At 54.0% G+C, this 18738-nt stretch overlaps 1 protein-coding gene and 1 long non-coding RNA gene across 2 annotated transcripts; one reads left to right on the top strand and one right to left on the bottom strand.

The window, feature by feature from the left end:
* The first annotated feature begins 206 nt into the window (after window positions 1–206).
* LOC149120790 (cytochrome P450 2B4-like) lies at window positions 207–12423 on the top strand. Its single transcript, XM_089318803.1, has 9 exons — window positions 207–400; window positions 4552–4714; window positions 4809–4958; window positions 6148–6308; window positions 6654–6830; window positions 7440–7581; window positions 9252–9439; window positions 9612–9753; window positions 11176–12423. Exons 1-9 carry the CDS (start codon window positions 230–232, stop codon window positions 11355–11357), a joined length of 1476 nt encoding a protein of 491 aa, XP_089174929.1. The 5' UTR covers window positions 207–229; the 3' UTR covers window positions 11358–12423.
* Window positions 12424–13320: 897 nt separating this feature from the next.
* LOC149120789 (uncharacterized) lies at window positions 13321–18525 on the bottom strand. Its single transcript, XR_016225176.1, has 2 exons — window positions 18404–18525; window positions 13321–14656 (listed from the first exon to the last, which is right to left on the bottom strand). It is a non-coding gene; the product is annotated as an uncharacterized LOC149120789 (long non-coding RNA).
* Between the last annotated feature and the right edge of the window lie 213 nt (window positions 18526–18738).

Genomic DNA, 18738 nt, shown 5'->3' with positions numbered 1-18738 from the left:
TCCCTGCCAACATCCAGGAAGGGGAGGGGGCACAGTGACTGGCAGTGAGCTGTCACTGGGCTGCCTGGGCAGGAAGTGTGTGTCCTCTGGCTCCCAAGTTCACACTGTGGTAATGATGAGAGGAGAGGCGGGGAGTGGGTGAGGTTGATTACTGGGTGGGGATCCAGGCTCAGAATAAAAGGCCCAGCGCGAGGAGGCTGCAGCAGGTGGACAGCCGACAGCCGAGACCATGGAGTTCAGCCTGCTCCTCCTCCTGGCTTTCCTCGCAGGCCTCCTGCTGCTTCTGCTCAGGGGCCACCCCAAGGCCCACGGCCGCCTCCCCCCGGGACCCTCCCCTCTGCCCGTCCTGGGGAACCTTCTGCAGATGGACAGGAAGGGCCTGCTCCGCTCCTTCCTGCGGGTGAGACACGGATGGACGGGTCGGTCCTGGTGAGCCCTCCCTGCTTGGGTGCCTGGGGCTCACATGCCAGAGAGAGCCAGGCCTCCTTCCAGGCTCCTGGAGGGAGTGGGGGCGCTGGCGAGCAAGGGGCGCAGAGCCAGAGTGTGGTGGTGGTGGTGAGATTGTGACGGGTGACCCTGCTCAACTGGAGCTGCAGGTGGACAGCACGGGGCATATGGGTGTGAGCCACAGGTGCTGAGTTTCACTCTCCCTGCCATGATTGTCACCTCCTTGGGTGCCCGCCTGTGCCTGGAAGAGAACGAGAAAGGGCGGTGAAGGTAAATCATCAAATAGATTGTTGCGTCTGCCATCAAGAGAGAGCAAAGACCAGCCAAGCCAATGCCAGGAGCAAGGGGAGGGGGGAGGGAGAGCTGGAGGAGCTGGCGGGGCGTGCTGCTCAGTGAAGCCTGTGATGGGTGCTATGCTGCAGCGGGCTAGGCTGAGCCTGGGCCTCGGCACCCACACGCACTGCTTCTCTGCTCCCATCCAGCTTCCTGCTGATGCATCCAGGAGGCAGCAGATGATGGCGCCGGTGCTGGGCCTGCACCCACATGGGAGACCCAGAGGGGGTCTGGGCTCCTGATTTCAGCCGGGCCAGACCTAGTGTGGGGGCATTTGGGGAATGACCTAGCAGATGTAGGATCTCTCTCTCTCCACGGCTCCAGCCATTCCGGCCATCTGGGGAGTGAACCAAAGGAAGGAAGTCCTTTCTCCTGTCTCTCTCTCTCACTGTAACTCTACCTCTCAAATAAATAAATAAATAAAACTTTTAAAAAAAGATTAAAATCAAAAGGAGAATGCACTGTAGCAGCAGCTGAGTCTCCAGCAGTGACTGCCGGCTACATCCGCTGCTTTGCATGCTGGTTTATTAACAATTAGCCAGCATCTGCTAACCCATTCCCAGTGGGATAATGGGAATGAGACAGTAACTTCTAGTTCCTCTGCCTCCTCCCCCTGCCAGACCAACCACATTCCTGAATCTTGTCATCTTATTGATTTGAAAGGCAGAGTTGCAGTTCAGGGCTAAGCCAGGACTCTAGAACTCCAGCTGGATCTCCCCCATGGGTGCAGGGGCCCAAGCACTTAGGCCGCCTTCTGAGCTTTCCCGAGTGCAGTAGCAGGGAGCTGGATTCGAAGTGGGGCAGCTGCGACTTGAACTGGTGTCCACATGGGATGCCAGCACTGCAGGCAGCAGCTTTACCTGCTATGCAACAGTGCCAGCCCTTCAAATTCATATATTCATTTGAAAGGCATAATTAGAGAGAGGAGAGAGATCTTCCATCCACTGGTTCACTCCCGACATGGCTACAATAGCTGGGACTGGGTCGAGCAGAAGCCTGGAGCCAGGAACTCCATCCGGGTCTCTCCCATGAGTGGCAGGGTCCTGAGCACTTGGGCCATCCTCTGCTGCTTTCCCAGATGCATCAGAAGGGAGCTGGATGGGAAGTGGAGCAGCTGAGACTCGAACCAGCAATGCTATGGATGCCGGCATGGCAGGGGGGCGGCTTAGCCCCGGGTCACAAGGCTGGCACCTGATCCCCCTCTGTAAGGGCATTTTTGCCAGCGGCAGCTCAGTGGGGACGACCGTGCCTCCGCAGACAGAACCTGCTGTCTCACTGCTCCTCTTCTCTGCCAGGGCTGGCCATCAATCCCCACACAGTCCCCACTCACCGTGAGAGCCACATCCGCCTTAAGCTACCTGTGCATTTGTAGGGGTCTTGGCTGCTGTCTCCTAGCTCACAGGACGCCGGGACCTGTCAGCACCGCCAATGAAGGGATTTCTGTTTCGGGTGGGGATGGGCTGGCGCTGGTCTCTGGAGACCCTTTCTGCATGGAGCAGTCTAAGACTCAGGTGTCCAAAACATTTCATCAAACGGCACAGGATGTCCACGAGTGTTTGACACATGCGCTTCTCATTTGTTGGAAAGGGCAAGTTAACATCCTGTCACAGCAGTGCAGGAATGTTGTGTCACCTTTGTCCCTGCCGTGACAATGGCCCAGAGAGAACCCACAAAGGTCACCAGGGGTTGGACAGCATGGGGTGTGGCCAGGGCGATGGCTGCTGCCAGCAGCATTCGGTCAGCCCCTGGTCCCACCGTCTGGGGCACAGGGGCGCATTCAGGGACAGGAGACCGAACAGCCCCTGCCCCTCAGGAGCTGGCAGTCAGACTGCAGAGACAGACGAAAGACACAGAATCCACACGGTGACAGTGAGCGCTCCGCTGGGTGGCAAGGGACACACTGAAGACCTGGGCATTTTAAGCTCACTCAAGGGTGGATCGAAGAGGGGGAGAGGGGAGAGGAAGGCGTCCCTGGCAGGCACTGGGAAAAAACTAGGAATGAGACATTCCAGTTCTAGTCCCGGCTGCTCCTCTTCCAATCCAGTTCTCTGCTGTGGCCTGGGATAGCAGTAGAAGATGGCCCAAGTGTTTGGGCCCCTGCACCCGTGTAGGAGTACTGGAAGAAGCTCCTGGCTCCTGGATTCGGATTGGTGCAACTTCAGCTGTTTCAGCCATCTGGGGAGAGAACCAGTAGATGGAAGACCTCTCTCTCTCTCTCTCTCTCTCTCTCTCTCTCTCTCTCTCCCTCCCTCTGCCTCATCCTCTTTGTAACTCTGCCTTTCAAATAAACAAATGCAAATGTTAAGATTGATTAGAAAGGCCAGCATTGTGGTACAGTGGGTTAAGCTGCTGCCTGTGATGTTGGCATCCCATATGAGCACTGGTTCAAGTCCCGGCTGCTCCACTTCTGATCCAGCTCCCTGCTAATGGCCGGGGAAAGCAGCAGAAGTGGCCCAAGTGTTTGGGATGCTGGCACGGCAGGCCGTGGGAATACCCACTACGCCACAGCACCAGCCCCAACATTTGCATTTGATAATGAGCTTTTTAATTTCAGTTACAGCTTTGTAATAATGCTTTAAACTTTCTAGGCAAATGATCTTGTATTAAGATGCTGTCTTTTTTCAAAATGATTTCAGTATAACAAAAAATATTTTGAACAGAAAACACTTGTTGGTTCAGTGGTCTCCATATGTAGTCTTCTTTTGAGGATGGAGATGGTGAGTTTTAAAACATGCTAACACTTCAGAGAAATCTGTTATTCGTTCATTTTCAGTGTCTTAGCGAGAAGGCAGAGAGACAGAGACACAGAGCAAGAGCTCCTCCTGGCTCTGGTTCGCTCCCCAAACAGCCACAGAGGCCAGGGCTGGCCTGGTAGAACCCAGGAGCCTGGAATTCCACCCAAGCCTTCCACCTGGGGGGCAGGGCCCAGGGATGTGGGCCGTTTTCTGCCGCCATCCAGGTGCTGGCTCAGAAGCCGAGGAGCCAGGCCAGGACCAGGCCCTCCAGCAAGAGAGGCAGGTGCCCCAGCAATGACCCAGCGGCTGCCCAACAGCCGCCCTGACTTCGAAATCCATTTCCCTGCGTGCAGCTGCCTTTGCTCGTGGACGACCTGTGCGACATGGGCCATGACAGGTGGTGAGATGCAGAAGGCACCTGGCCCAGGTGCACAGCTGGTGAGAGGGCAGCCGGGACCCTGAAACAAGAGGCCTCTTTGTCCCAAAGTCCCCTAGACTTAAGCACCTCAACTTGGGGATGGATTTATTGAAGCCGGCGGGAACCAAAGGGCCAGTTGAGGGAGAAGTAGTCAGAGACGTGTCCACACCATGGCGGCCCTGCGGAGCCTGGGAGGGCTTGACGCGGGCTGGGAGCTTCTAGTTGAATGGGATAACTCAGGTGTGGTCGAGCAGCGAGGCACTGAAGGGGGTACAGGAAGGGAGGCAGGGAGATGAGTGAGGGCCCTTCCAGAGACCAGAGCAGGACATGGCACACAGAAGACCCCACATCCCAGCGGGTTGTCGATGAGTCAATGAATGAATGAATGAGCGGATCCAGGTGATTGCTGTGGTGAGCACTGGAACGTCGGCTGTTCGGAATTCAAGCCTTCTGTACTGCTCAGGGCACCAACCAGTGGGGCAGGGCCTTGGGCTGCGGGGTCGCGGCAAGGGGAACGGGGAGCAGGGGGTCGGGGAGATGGCTGTGACCACTCTGTAGCCCACTGTCTCAGGTTCAGGAACTGACTGCCGCCGGCCCTGGGCGGGGTGTGCTTGGCAGCTCCGAGAGAAATACGGGGACGTGTTCACGGTGTACCTGGGATCCAGACCCGTGGTAATCCTGTGTGGGACGGATGCCATCCGCGAGGCCCTCGTGGACCAAGCGGAGGCCTTTTCTGGCAGGGGGAAGATCGCTGTACTGGATCCGATCTTCCAGGGATACGGTGAGAGCGGGAGCTGGGAGGGGAGCTCAGGGAAGGTGGGCCTGAGGTGTGGGGCGAGGGCTGGGGAGGCACAGAGTCTCCTTCCACCCCCCAGGAGTGATCTTTGCCAATGGGGAGCGCTGGCGGGCCCTTCGGAGATTCTCCCTGGCCACCATGCGGGACTTCGGCATGGGGAAGCGGAGCGTGGAGGAGCGCATTCAGGAGGAGGCCCGGTGTCTGGTGGAGGAGCTGCGGAAATTCAAGGGTGAGGCCGCGAGCCAAGGAGACGGGGCAGCGCCCGGCAACCGGAAACCCGAGAGAGGGGCAGACAGGGACCGGGAGGGGTGCGAGCTGTGGTGTCCCAGGACAACTGGGCGTCGCGCGTTGCTGCTTAACTCGCAACCTCGGAAAACCAGCTTCTGGTGACACCGGGACTCACATTAAAGACAGCAGAGGGGGGCAGGGAAAGCGCCGGGTGTTCTGCAAACAGCCAGCCCTGTCCCCTCCCCGGTGAGGCTTGCTGAGCTGAGAGCCAAGGACCAGGTCGGGTGCTGTGCGCTCGGCTGCCAGAGGGGGCGCTAGAGGAACTCTCGTCGGGATTTCTGGAGTCTCCATAAGGGGCTTGGAGGTGACAGTGTTAGCGCCTCCATCTCCTGGATGTGGTCTTTGCCCTCTTTCTTACCTGAGTTTCTCAAGAGTTTCTGAGAGGCTGAGAAGGATGGAGAGAGAGAGAAGCGAGAGCGAGAGAGAGCGAGAGAAAGAGAGGGGCGCAGAGCCAATGCCTGCAATGGGCAGGATGAGGCAGAGTGGAAGCCAGGAACTGGGGTCTCAGCTGGGCAGGACCCATCACTGCTGCCTTCCGGGGTCTGCACTGGCAGGAGCTGCAGTCAGGAGCTGGGCTGGGCATGGACCCCAGGTGCCCCTGTGGGGGATGGAGGAGGCCCAGCACCAGCCCCCCAAGCCCTCCTCCCTACCCCCCACACCACCTCCAGCCATGGCCGGGGCGGGTGTGTCAGGCGGGTGCATAGTCATCAACTCACATCTGCAGAGCAGAGCCCTAGGGGTGGGCAGAAGAGACCAAGGGGGAGCCACAGACAGGGGGAGTGGTCAGTGTTTGATTGGATGCCTGCGGTCCTGGGACTTGTGCTCCAGCCTGGGGGCCTGGGAGACCCACTCACTGCACATGCGCTGTGCAGCTGGGCTCTCCGCAGCCTCTCAGTTTGCCCACTTGGGAACCGGGGAGATCACAGGCTGTGCCTTCCTCCGCTGCTGTGGGGAGAATGAGACAGAGCAGCAGGGGAAGGGCCTAAGAGAGGACCCGACATGAATGTGCACAGGAGGCTGCCAGCTACGTCCGTTCCAGCTGATTATGACTGAGTGCTGGGGCGGTCACACAGCCGCACGTTCCCCAAGCCCGTGACTCTGTCTCTCCTTCTGCTGCTGCCTCCTCCTAGGAGCCCTCCTGGACAACACCTTGCTGTTCCACTCGGTCACCTCCAACATCATCTGCTCCATTGTCTTTGGAAAACGCTTTGACTACAAGGACCCCGTGTTCCTGCGGCTGCTGGACCTGTTCTTCCAGTCCTTCTCCCTCATCAGCTCCTTCTCCAGCCAGGTCTGCCTGGGTGGTGGTGGGGTGAGGTGGAGCAGGCAAGAATGAAAGGAGGAGGAGGAGGAGGAGCAGGAGGAAACACAGCCAGGGCAGACACGCAGGAGAGAGCAAACGTGGGAGGAAGACACAGAATGAGAGAAGAGAGTTAGAGAGCAGAGGAGAGGGGCAGGTAGGGGCAGCTACCACAGAGGGACACAGGAGAGAGGAAGGAGCAGAGGAGAGCTGACTGCCAGAGACAAAAAGCAGGTAAAGGGTGGGGGTGGTCCTCGAGGAGGCGCAGGTGCCCAGGAGCCCCATCCTCCCGGCCCCGCCCCACATGACCCCACCCCACTCTCTTCTCCCCTGCAGGTGTTCGAGCTCTTCTCGGGCTTCCTAAAGCACTTTCCCGGCACGCACAGGCAGATCTACAGGAACCTGCAGGAGATCAACACTTTCATCACCCAGAGCGTAGAGAAGCACCGCGCAACCCTGGACCCCAGCAACCCCAGGGATTTCATCGACGTCTACCTGCTCCGCATGGAAAAAGTGGGGCCCGGGAGGGGGGAGGGGCATGGGTGAGGGGAAGAGAGAAGAAGGGAAGGAGGAGGATGAGAAAGAGAGGAGAAAATGGAGAGGGAGAGAGAGAGAGAAAGAGAGAGAGAGAGACTGAGGCAAGTGACAAAAACAAAGCAGCAGGGGCAGAAACCCACAGAGCAAGGGTGACTAGGGAAACAGCAAAAAGGTGGAGAAGCAGAGGGGCGGGAAGAGAGGCTGGCACTGGGGCACTGGGCTGAGCTGTTCAAGTCCCGGCTGCGCTTCTCATCCAGCTCCCTGCTGATGGCCTGGGAAGGCAGAATGAGATGGCCCAAGTGCTTGGGGATGGAGCTCCAGGCTCCTGGCTTCAGCCTGGCCCAGCCCCAGCTGTTGCAGCCATTAGGGAAATGAACCATGGAAGATGGAAGATCTCTCTCTCTGTAACTCTGCCTTTCAAATAACTAAATCTTATTAAAAGAAAGAGAAGCACAGGAGTGCACAGGTGGAGGACAGGGAATAGCAGTGGATGAGACAGAGTGAGAGACCCAGAAATGGATGGTGAGAGACAGGCGGCTGGGCTCCAGCCTTGCTAACCCCCCCACTCCCACCCCGGGAATGCAGGACAAGTCCGACCCGAGCAGCGAGTTCCACCACCAGAACCTCATCCTCACCGTGCTCTCGCTCTTCTTCGCCGGCACCGAGACCACCAGCACCACCCTCCGCTACGGCTTCCTGCTCATGCTCAAGTACCCACACGTCACAGGTGGCTGTGGACGGGCTGCTGTGTGGGGGAGACATTAGGCTCAGGGATGGCCCCCACCGAGCCAGTCCTGCGGGTGGGTGAGGGAAGAGCCTGCGGATCCGAGCTGGACCCACTGGGCCCTCACCCTCAGTCCCCCTGCACACTCCTGGGTCCGCTCTTCGAGTCATCCAGGGACACAGGTGTGTGTTCAGGGAGGCGCGCCCTGACCCTCTGGGTGGTGACAGCGGGACCGCCTTGACTCAGCAGCGCCCTCGTGTGCTCACCCTTGTCTGCAGCGGGCTTCCTCGCCTGCCCCTTCCCCAGCTGCCTCTCAGGCCTCACCACCCACGCAGCCTTCATGTTCCAGGACAATAATCCCCCCGTTGTATCACCCCTGAGTCCTCACCATCACGCCCCCACCCATTCCTTCCTTTACATCCTCAGTCCTCCCAAATGTGTTCACTCTTCATTCTTCCATATTCCAGCCATCATCCTTCACGTCACTGGTTCACTGGGCTCATTGCCTTATGTTCCAATGGGCTGTTCATGAACGGGTCCATCCAGTTAATTCCTTTTCTTTTTTCTTTTTTCTTTTTTTTTTCTTTTTTTTTTTTTTTTTTTTTTTTTTTTTTTTTTTGACAGGCAGAGTGGACAGTGAGAGAGAGACAGAGAGAGAAAGGTCTTCCTTTGCCGTTGGTTCACCCTCCAATGGCCGCCGCTGCAGCCGGCGCACCGCGCTGATCCTGGCAGGAGCCAGGAGCCAGGTGCTTTTCCTGGTCTCCCATGGGGTGCAGGGCCCAAGCACCTGGGCCATCCTCCACTGCACTCCCTGGCCATAGCAGAGAGCTGGCCTGGAAGAGGGGCAACCGGGACAGAATCCGGCGCCCCAACCGGGACTAGAACCCGGTGTGCCGGCGCCGCAAGGTGGAGGATTAGCCTATTGAGCCACGGCGCCGGCTCCATCCAGTTAATTCCTAAGTGAATACATCCAAACACTCTCTGGCTCGTCATTCATCATCAGTCTATTTATGACTGATCTGAACATTGATTGGTTCATTTACATATTCCCATTATTTATCTTGTTGTCCATGGATTAATCTATTGATCTATTTCTTTGTTACACCCCTGAAAGTCTGGCATAGTCCCTCATTACCTACACACACTAAGTACTAGTTCATTTTCTCCTCACCTTAGAGAGGAGTTCTGACAGGAGTTCTCAATCTGAAATTCCTGAGGAACTGTGGGGTGTGTTTATGTGTGTGTGCATATCTCTGTTGTACCTGTGTGTGAACTTGTGTGTGCATTTGTATGTCACCTTGCATGTATATGTGCACGTGTGTGCATCTCTGTGCACCTGTACACTTCTGTGTGCATGTCTATGTGTGCACCTGTGCGTGTGAACTTGAGTGTGCATTAGTCTGTGCATCAGTGTGCATATGTGTCTGTGCACCTATGCGTGTGAACTTGTGTGTGCACCTGTGCATGTGGGAGAGAACCCACATCACTCATCAGATTTCCAGGCTGCGAATTCTTGTTCCTCCCTCCTCCCTTTGCCCCAGGCTGGGACTCTGAGGGGCACCAGTGGCCTCAGCTTTGACGCAGGTGTCTCCTGGCGCACGGCGCCCTGGAAAGCAGGGTCTCTGCTGAGATGCCTCCTGCTTGGGGTTCCCTGGCCCCGCTTTTCCTTGCAGAGAGAGTCCAGAAGGAGATCGAGCAGGTGATCGGCTCCCACCGCCCTCCGGCCCTCGATGACCGAGCCAAAATGCCCTACACGGACGCGGTCATCCACGAGATCCAGCGGCTCGGGGACCTCATCCCCCTCGGTGCGCCCCACACGGTCACAAAAGACACACAGTTCCGAGGCTATGTCATCCCCAAGGTGAGGCCAGCGCTCACCTGCCACTTCCTGTGGCCGTCCTTGTCTTCCTAACTCCAAAATGCAGCCTCTCGTTGGTTCCCGTTGTGTCTGTTTTTTTGGGGGGTTGGGGGGGTGCAGGAACCTGCATGGGGCCAGGGGCCGGCCCCCTCTCTAACCTTTGGACCTCCCTCAGAACACAGAAGTGTTCCCCGTCCTGAGCTCGGCTCTCCACGACCCGCACTACTTTGAAACGCCGAACACCTTCAACCCCGGCCACTTTCTGGATGCTGACGGGGCCCTGAAGAGGAATGAAGGCTTTATGCCCTTCTCCCTGGGTAAGCTCAACCTGTGGCCCGCCCCCAGACCCCAGACCCCAGAATCCAGGGCCCTGCCCAGCCCCTTCTGGGTATGTTCCCTGTGGGATCCCAGCTGCCTGCAGGAGCCCAGCCCACTTGTCCTCCCTCTTTTAAAAAATTATTATTCTTCAATATGTATTTATTTATTTGAGAGAATTAGAGAGGGAGAGACAGAGGGACAGAGATGCAGAGAGAGAGAGAGAGAGAGAGAGAGAGGAGAGGAGAGAGATCATCCATCCTCTGGTTCACTCCACAAATGGCCAAGGCTGTGCCAGACCAATGCATGGAGCTTCTTCCAGGTCTCCTATACGGGTGCAGGGCCCCAGGCACTGGCCATCCTCCACTGCTTTCCCAGGCACATCAGCAGGGAGCTGGATCATAAGTGGAGCAGATAGTACTAGAACCAGCACCCATAAGGCTTTACCTGCCACACCACAGCACTGGCCCCTAAAATTATTTAAATTGTAGATCTTTTGGGATACCCTGTGGTAACCTGATACATGTAGTCAATTAGCAATGATCAAATCAGGTTGGTTAGCATCATCAACTCCTTAAACATGTGTTAAAAACCATTTTGTCATCTTGGCCGGCGCCTCAGCTCATTAGGCTAATCCTCCCAAGTTGCCGCTATGGTCGGCGCATTGAAGCCGGCGCACTGCACCGATCTGAAGCCAGAAGCCAGGTGCTTCTGCTGGTCTCCCATGTGGGTGCAGGGCCCAAGCACCTGGGCCATCCTCCACTGCACTCCCGGGCCACAGCAGAGAGCTGGACTGGAAGAGGAGCAACCAGGACAGAATCTGACACCCCAACTGGGACTAGAACCCAGAGTGGGGCGCTGAAGGCAGAGAATTCGCCTGGTGAGCCACGGCACCGGCCTGGCGGTTGTATATTTTTGAGTTCCTGAAGGCCATGGATCTTGGGCTGAGAGCTGAAGACAAGGCAGACACGTGGTGCCAGAGATGCCCGCCCTGCTCCCCCCTCCCCCGCCATGCTCTCAAGGACAAACTCAAATAGACACACCTGCAGGATTCCGCACAGGAGCTGGGTGCTTTGCCAAGAGTTCTTACCCATGGTAACTTCTTTTGAGCTCACAGTAGCCCTGTGAGAGAGGTACCATTCTCCACCATGAGAAATCCTGACTAGGGAATACACACACACACACACACACACACACATCACACATCCAGCCGGAAGTGGCTCCTTCACCCTGTAGGCTGCTGAACTGTTTGGGAATCCGACAAAAACTCCAGTCTCGGAGTGAACGCGGCACACACGTGTGAAGGCTGGCCCCGGTTTCAGGGGGTTTGGGAGCCCTCCCTGAGTTGCAGGTTAAAGGTGGAGCCCATGCGGATCTGTGGCTACGGACACAAGTGAGCGATGTGGGCTGCTCTGTGTCCACAGGGAAGCGCATTTGTCTGGGCGAAGGCATCGCGCGGACCGAGCTGTTCCTCTTCTTCACCACCATCCTGCAGAACTTCTCCATCGCCAGCCCCGTGCCTCCCGAGGACATCGACCTCACTCCCCGGGAGAGTGGCGTGGGCAACGTGCCCCCGAGCTACCAGATCCGCTTCCTGGCCCGCTGAAGGGGTCACGGGGACCCCCGGTCGTTAGGTGTCCCCGCCTCTGTAGAGAATGGCCCCGGACTCCTCCCGCATCTTCCTACCTCTCAGACCTGGGGCCAGCCAGGACCCTCCCCTTGGTCTCCACGGCATGGGGAAGTCCCCTTTGTGGTCCCATCTCCTTCCACCAGGCTGCGGCTTTTCCAAAGACTCAGGGAACTGTTCTCTTCCTGTCCTCCCTGCGTGTGGCACCAGCCCCAGCCGCTAGGTCAAGGATTATACCCAGCTTGCAGTTGAGAGACAGAGGCCAGGCAAGGTGCCAGCAGTGTGAGATCACTGTGCCCCTGAGTGGAGGAGAGAGAGCCACGATGTCGCACAGCCCACTCTTTTCAGTCACGTAGTTAGGTTAAGATGCAGCCCACACAGCACGCACTAAGCCATGCATTGAATGGGACGGTTTCATGACTTTTTTCTCCTCCACAAGGTCCTTACAACCAAGGATTTAGTTGCAAACTGTGCCATTGCTCCAGGGGAAACCCCGAACCCACCATGCTGTGGATGTCCCAGATAAACGGGGTCACACCTCTGAGGTCGGCTGCGCCTGATTCCTTGCACCTCACATGGCGTCTGAGGCCCAGCAACGCCCTCCCCCCCAACTCTTGGTGGCCTCACCCAACGTCTTCCATTTGTGAAAGGCCCTGGGCTCCCTGAGATGGTCCCTGAGACTCAAGCAGACACACACACAGCCTGCCCTCCTCAGGCTGGGGGTGACCCCTGACACTTTTTGTGTGACCCATTTACCTTCAGGTCCCTGGGGAAGGCCTTCTGGTGAGACCCTGCCCCCTCCATCAGTGCCCACTCTGCTGTGCTGTTCATGGACACACTTCCCACAGCTGGGGCAGTGTGTGACATGTGACAGCTGTGCAGAAGGACTGCTCAGGGATGCATGGATGCATGGATGCAAGAATGGATGGATGGATGCATGGCCAAATGAGCCACCTCCAAGACCACCCCAAGACGGGTGCCAGGCCTCCTCCATCAGACTGTGGTACCGTCTCCATATCTCGCTTTCTTCTGATACCAGAATAAACTCCTGGCCCTAAAGGACCTGTGACAGCCCTAGTCTTACCTCTCATGCTGCAATGCCACCTTGTGACAAAACTGGCCGAGCGCCCGCCTTGGGGTGGTGCCACATCCACACAGCCTGCACTCATTCCACCCTTTCCAGTGGGACAAGCTGGGTGGTCCAGGGCCCTGCCCGTGATGACACCGCCACACCAGCGGGCGGCCAATGGGAAGGCGGCCCTGGGACTTAAGCCTGAGATGCTGAGCTCCTGGCTCCTGTGGCCCCGCCCCCTTTGGGCTTCCTGCAGCCTCTGGAGAGTCACCAGGAGCTCTGCGAGGGTGGAGTCCTGGCAGCCCAGCCCCCAATCACAGAAATCAAACATCGGAGCAGCTGCCTTTAAGAGACGGCAGAGCTCACGGCAGGCAGAGAGGGGACCATGGTGCTGTCCGCCTTCTCGCTCCTCCTGGGCCTCACTGGCCTCAGCTCCTCTGGGCCTGGGGCTGCCCCCTCTCCCAGGGTCCTGGCTTCAGGCTGGACCTGCCCTGGGCTTTTGGGGCCATTTGGGGAGTGAACCAGGGGACTGAAGATCTCGTTCTCACCTTGTCTCTTTCTCTCTCTCTCTTTCAAATAAATAGAAATCTCTTAAAAATTACATACGCCAAGTAGTATGTGGGGTGAGCCATATTGTGATCTCTTCACCTTGACCGCGTCTGTATAGGATTAGCTTTGTTTTTTCCTTCAGTGTTCTCAGTGACGTCACTGTGCACCCAGGAGGGGACAGCATCTGCTAGGGGATCCATTGCTGCCGTCATTTTGGAATTATTCATGCCTGTTATTTCTTTTGTGTCGATGTTGGCAAGTTGCAGGCATACACCTTCCAGATAGGTTAATGCCGGCGAGACCTCGGAGACACCAGACGCATTTATCGGCTTTTCAGCTTCCACTTTATTTTTCAGCAGACTCGCGTTACATGTCGCGAACGCCCGCCATCTTCGCCTCCTCCAACCCTCTCATATATCCCGCCCTGTTACTGGCATTCATTCACAACTCCTTCATTCACCACTCCCGCTTATTACTGGCGTTCATTCACAGCTCCCGCCTGTTACCGGCGTTCATTCACAACTCCGCCTTTTACCAGCGTTCATTCAACTCCCGCCCACCGTCCACCTATTTATATATGATTCACGGAAAACATGTTACCAACTCAGCAAGAGTAAGTGTGGGAAACATGCAATAACAGGATGCTTAAAGTCAAAACAGGATCTTGCAATTAGCAACGGGCAGGGTGGAAAAAGCCCAGCACTAAACTTCTTGTGCTTGTACACGTCGGGAGGGGCACAGCTGGCCAGGCTGTCCCGTTCCCCGACATCTCCCCCTTATTTCTTTGCAAAATGGAGTGGTACTGTGCCTGTCTTAGGTGACCAAGAGCATCTATCGGGCTTACCCGTCATTGGCACATGAACATGAGGTGTGGAGGGAGCGTTCATGCCCTGTCTTAGGTTGCCTTGAAGACCTCTCAGAACTTACCCGTCTTTGACTACCATTCCAGCAGATTCAGCCACACCTGAATCTGTCCATTTTGCATGGGGTACTGGTTATTGAATGTTAGCTGGCTTGTTTAACCACCATTTGCGTATTAACAGCCCTTGCAAGATCCGAACAATAATCGATCCTGTTATAAGCACAATAAGAGCCAACCCTATAATGGCGGCCCATTGTTTAATTGGATTCCAACTACCATTTAACATGCTACCCAAAAGACGGGACTGATTAGCGGCAAATGGAAAGTGGTTGTAGGGGTAGGTGGTAACACAAACTGCAGTAGATCGAATAACACAGGGTATGCCAACCAGGCCTAATCTTGCAATAAATCCGTTCATTAACAGCTGAATAGCAGTATATCATCAAGTGCCTGGGCGGTAGATCTTGTGATGCTATCAAGTGTGGACAGTGTGGAGGTTTGGCTCACGGCCATGCCAATAGCGGATGCACCAGCTGATAATGCCGCAATTACTGCAACGACGACCACGGTGACTCCAAAGTCTCTCCTGTGTTGAACAGCCATAGAGAAGTCCTTCTCAGGCAAGTACACAACTGGAGAGGGAGAGGTAGGGCTCTCAAGAGACCCCAGTACTCATCCAGCTTGGCCATCGTCGGTGACAGTGGCGTCATTATTAGTAGGAGTAGGATCACGATCATCTTGCCACTCTATTGTTCTTGTCCGTCTTTCTGGAGTCCAGATTGGATTTTTTTCTTCCTGTGGGAGAAAACAAACAGCACCTCGTACCCTTCTTATTAATGGGTATGGGCCTTTCCATTTGTTATCTTGTGGGTCTTTCCACATAATCATTTTTCTAACGTGTGGCTGAGCTTCTGTCGGTTCATAGGGTTTATTACTATTGGGGGTCTGTTCCAAGATTACATGACGTTCTGCTGGGGTGAGACCATCAGCTTTTTTATTTAAAAAATTTATGGTAAGTAAGGCGAGGTTGAGAATGTCTTTAGGGGAATGGGATAGTGCCCCTATTCCCCCTTTTTGTTTTAATACAAAGTTTTTCAGATACAGATTAGTGCGTTCCACAACGGCTTGTCCAGTAGGGTTATATGGGATGCCGGTTAAATGAGAGATATGAAAAGTTGCTAAAAACTCAGCAAAAGCCTTAGAAGTATAAGCAGGTCCATTATCAGTTTTTATTATATTAGGGATTCCCCAAGAAGCAAAACATTGTAACATATGTTGCATTACATGGGAGGTGGACTCTTTGGCGGCGGCGGTAGCCATAACTACTCCTGAGTAAGTATCCACCATAACATGGACACAGGATAGCTTGCCAAAGGCAGGGATATGCATTACATCCATTTGCCAAATGTGACATGGATAAAGGCCCCGGGGATTAGCTCCAGTGGGCATAGTAACAGGCTGATGAATAACACATTTTTCACAATTTTGGACAATAGATTTAGCTTTACGAATAGGGATATTAAACCTCATACTTAAGGTCTTACTATTAACATGCCAAAGTTTGTGATATTCTGTTGCCTGTTCCATGGCAGTGCAAGCTAAAAGGAAGCGGGAATGTTGATCGGCAAGGGCATTTCCCGCAGTGAGAGGACCTGGCAGGGAGGTATGTGCTCTAATATGGGTGATAAAAATGGGATCTGATCTCCTAAATAAAGTGTGCTGAACAAGCTCAAAATAAGGAAACACTGTAGAACTTTTGGATATTAACAAAGGGGAGCCTAGCCTCTTAACAGCATTAACAACATATAAGCTATCAGAAACGATATTAAGAGGACCCTCAACCATATTTAATAACTTAGCCACTACAGCTAGCTCTGCATGCTGAGGTGAGGGAGATGCAGTAACTGCATGATGCACCTGACCTTGTAAAATAGCCACCCCGGTACCTCCTTTTGCTCCATCAGTAAAAGCTATGGGTGCTTTGGGAATGGGATTAGAATAAACTTTTTTAAAATAGTGTAAGGGTACCGTGTCGCAAAATCTAATAAAGGGATGATTGGGATAATGGTTATCTACACTTATGCCAAGGGTGATGGTGATGTGGGACCATTGCCAAGTTTCCTTAGCCCACTCCTGAATGACTACAGACTCTAACGGAAGAATGCAGGACTGTGGTCTTCTCCCTGCAATTTCTACGACTCGGTGGATGGCTTGTAAAACTAAATTTCCCATAGCCTCCGCATAGGAGGTAATAGATCTGAGCATATGGTTATGTGGGTATATAAACAACAATGGTCCTTCTTGCCAGAGTAAAGCATAGGGATAATGACTTTGTATACGATTATAATTGTTTAGGGATTGCTCTAATACAAAGAAGGCTTTATCTAATTCTTCCTGGTTAAGAGCAGCCAATAGAATATCATCCATATAGTGTACTATTGTCATTTGTGGAAATAATTTTCTTACAGGTGCAATAGCCTTAGCAACATATATTTGACATAATGTGGGACTATTAGTCATTCCTTGTGGCAATACCGTCCATTCAAAATGAGCATTGGGTCCTATATGATTTATAGAGGGAATTTGTAAAGGCAAAACGTTGTCTATCTTCCTTGGCTAGGGGGACAGAGAAAAAACAATCCTTTATATCAACTACTATTAGTTTCCATTCTCTAGGTAGCATGGTTAAATCGGGGAGGCCGGGTTGAGTGGCCCCCATAGGTTGCATTTGTTTATTTATAGCTCTTAAATCATGAAGTAGGCGATATTTACCTGATTTGAGACTCCGTTGGCCGCAATTCGAAACAGCTTACTGTTCCTGATCCCCCTTTTTTGATTGCTGGCGCACCCAATTTTGCTTCGGGCCCTGGTGTGCTGGGGCCCCTCTCCCGTTTTTTGACTCTTGGGGAATGGGGTTTCCTGCTCTATCAGTCTTAGAATAACAATCACTGGCCCAATGATTACCTTTCCCACATTTAGGGCATAATCCTGGCTGTCGTTTGTGGGGCTTATGTTGTCCACATTCCTTTTTTACATGTCCGGGTTGGCCGCAAGCGAAACATTTGCGGTCACTTGCTCTATTGGTCTTAGCCATTGCCATAGCAGCATGAGCCCCAGAGGCAACATCATCCATGACATCTCTGCAAATTTTCATAAAGGTAGGGATGTCCTTATGTTGCCAAGGCCTTAGCGCGGAGCGACATGTCTTGTTAGCATTTTCATATGCCAGTCGTCTCAGCAAGGGTGCAGCCTCTTCAGGAGACTCAAACAGATTGCCTGCAGCTTCATAAAGGCGGTTAATAAAATCTGCATAAGGCTCGGTCAGTCCTTGTATTATCTTAGTCACACTGTGTTTAACTTCCCCTTTTTTTGGCACTACCTTCCAGGCCCTCAAGGCTATATCTCTTATTTGTTGTAATACCTCCCGGGGACACCGAGCTTGCACCGCTTCTGCATGGAATGCTCCCTCTCCGTTTAACATGTCCTCATTCCAGGCAGGTTGCCCATCAGCTCGGCTTTGCGCCGCCTGAGTACGAGCTAGTTCCCTATAAGCGGCTGACCATAAGAGATAATCTCCCCCTGAAAGGACTGCCTTGCAGACATTTCTCCAATCTTCGGGGACTAGGCCCTGAGTGCCTAAGGTTCCTAGGATAGCTTTGGTGAAGTTAGCATGTGGCCCGTAGAGAGTCACTGCCTTTTGCAACTCTTTTAATGCTGTGAAGTCGACCGGAGTCCACCCGCGATTTCCTTGGCGGTCTTCGGTCACTGGAAAGATCTGATGGGGGTTAAAGAACTCTGCCCAATTTGGTTTCAGGCGCCGCGGTGGGTGGGGAGTTGAATCCCCAGTATTTATAAAAAAAAAAGCGGCTTCATCGTCATTACGAGCACTTTCGGTTTCAAGCATTTGCCTTCTAGTCTGTTTCTCCGGCCCAGACTCTAAAACTATGGGCCTCATCTCGCTGGAAGCATTGCCGGCAAAACAGCAACAGCGCATAGAATGACAGGGTGGTTCGTAAGGAGGAGCGGAGGGCATTAAGGGCAACTCCGAGTATAGTGGAAGCGATCCCAGCGTCTGCGAATGTTTCGCTTTTGGTCGGGCTCCTCCGCTTGCTTCCATCCTTTGTTCCTCTATACTATCTCCTTTTTCGCTACTATCATGGGAGTCTTCGCTGAGCTCCTCCAGTAGTTCGGAGCCTTCATCTAAGAGTTCCCCAATCTGGTCATCCTCCGACTGTAAAGCAGTATCTATCAGATACCACAAGCGGATCACTCCCTCCTCGACTCCAGCGTTTCACAATTCACGTCCCACCCATCTCCACCGAACCTGTGATAAATCTCCTTCTTCAACAAACCAAGGACAAGTTTTATATAGTATCCTCGTAAAATTGCACACAGCTACACTCTTTACGGGTGTCCCCATTGCCTTTAAAAGGCGGCTAATCAACAGGTGCATTTTCGTGGTGGACTGTGTGTTCCCCATTGTACCGCGGTATTCCTAGGCTTTTTCCCCTAGACTCCCATCTATAGACTTTTTTTTCTTACCTTCTTTCCGCGTCGCAGCGATCCGAGTCACGGCACCAGTTGCAGGCATACACCTTCCGGATAGGTTAACGCCGGCGAGACCTCGGAGACACCAGACGCGTTTATCGGCTTTTCAGCTTCCACTTTATTTTTCAGCAGACTCGCGTTACATGTCGCGAACGCCCACCGTCTTCGCCTCCTCCAACCCTCTCATATATCCCGCCCTGTTACCAGCATTCATTCACAACTCCTTCATTCACCACTCCCGCTTATTACTGGCGTTCATTCACAGCTCCCACCTGTTACTGGCGTTCATTCACAACTCCGCCTTTTACCAGCGTTCATTCAACTCCCGC

Source organism: Oryctolagus cuniculus, chromosome 18, assembly GCF_051225735.1.
Source record: "Oryctolagus cuniculus isolate XC-2025 breed Fujian yellow rabbit chromosome 18, ASM5122573v1, whole genome shotgun sequence".
Taxonomy (NCBI): Eukaryota; Metazoa; Chordata; class Mammalia; order Lagomorpha; family Leporidae; genus Oryctolagus; species Oryctolagus cuniculus.
Note: the sequence above shows the minus strand (reverse complement) of the source record. Positions and strands in the feature narration are given on the sequence as shown.

Excerpts from the sequence above, each read along its gene's own strand:
- LOC149120790 (XM_089318803.1), top strand. The coding sequence starts at position 230 with ATGGAGTTCAGCCTGCTCCTCCTCCTGGCTTTCCTCGCAGGCCTCCTG. Across the intron at positions 4,959-6,147 it reads GGAGCTGCGGAAATTCAAGG|GAGCCCTCCTGGACAACACC; the intron begins GTGAGGCCGCGA and ends GCCTCCTCCTAG. Across the intron at positions 9,440-9,611 it reads GAGGCTATGTCATCCCCAAG|AACACAGAAGTGTTCCCCGT; the intron begins GTGAGGCCAGCG and ends GACCTCCCTCAG.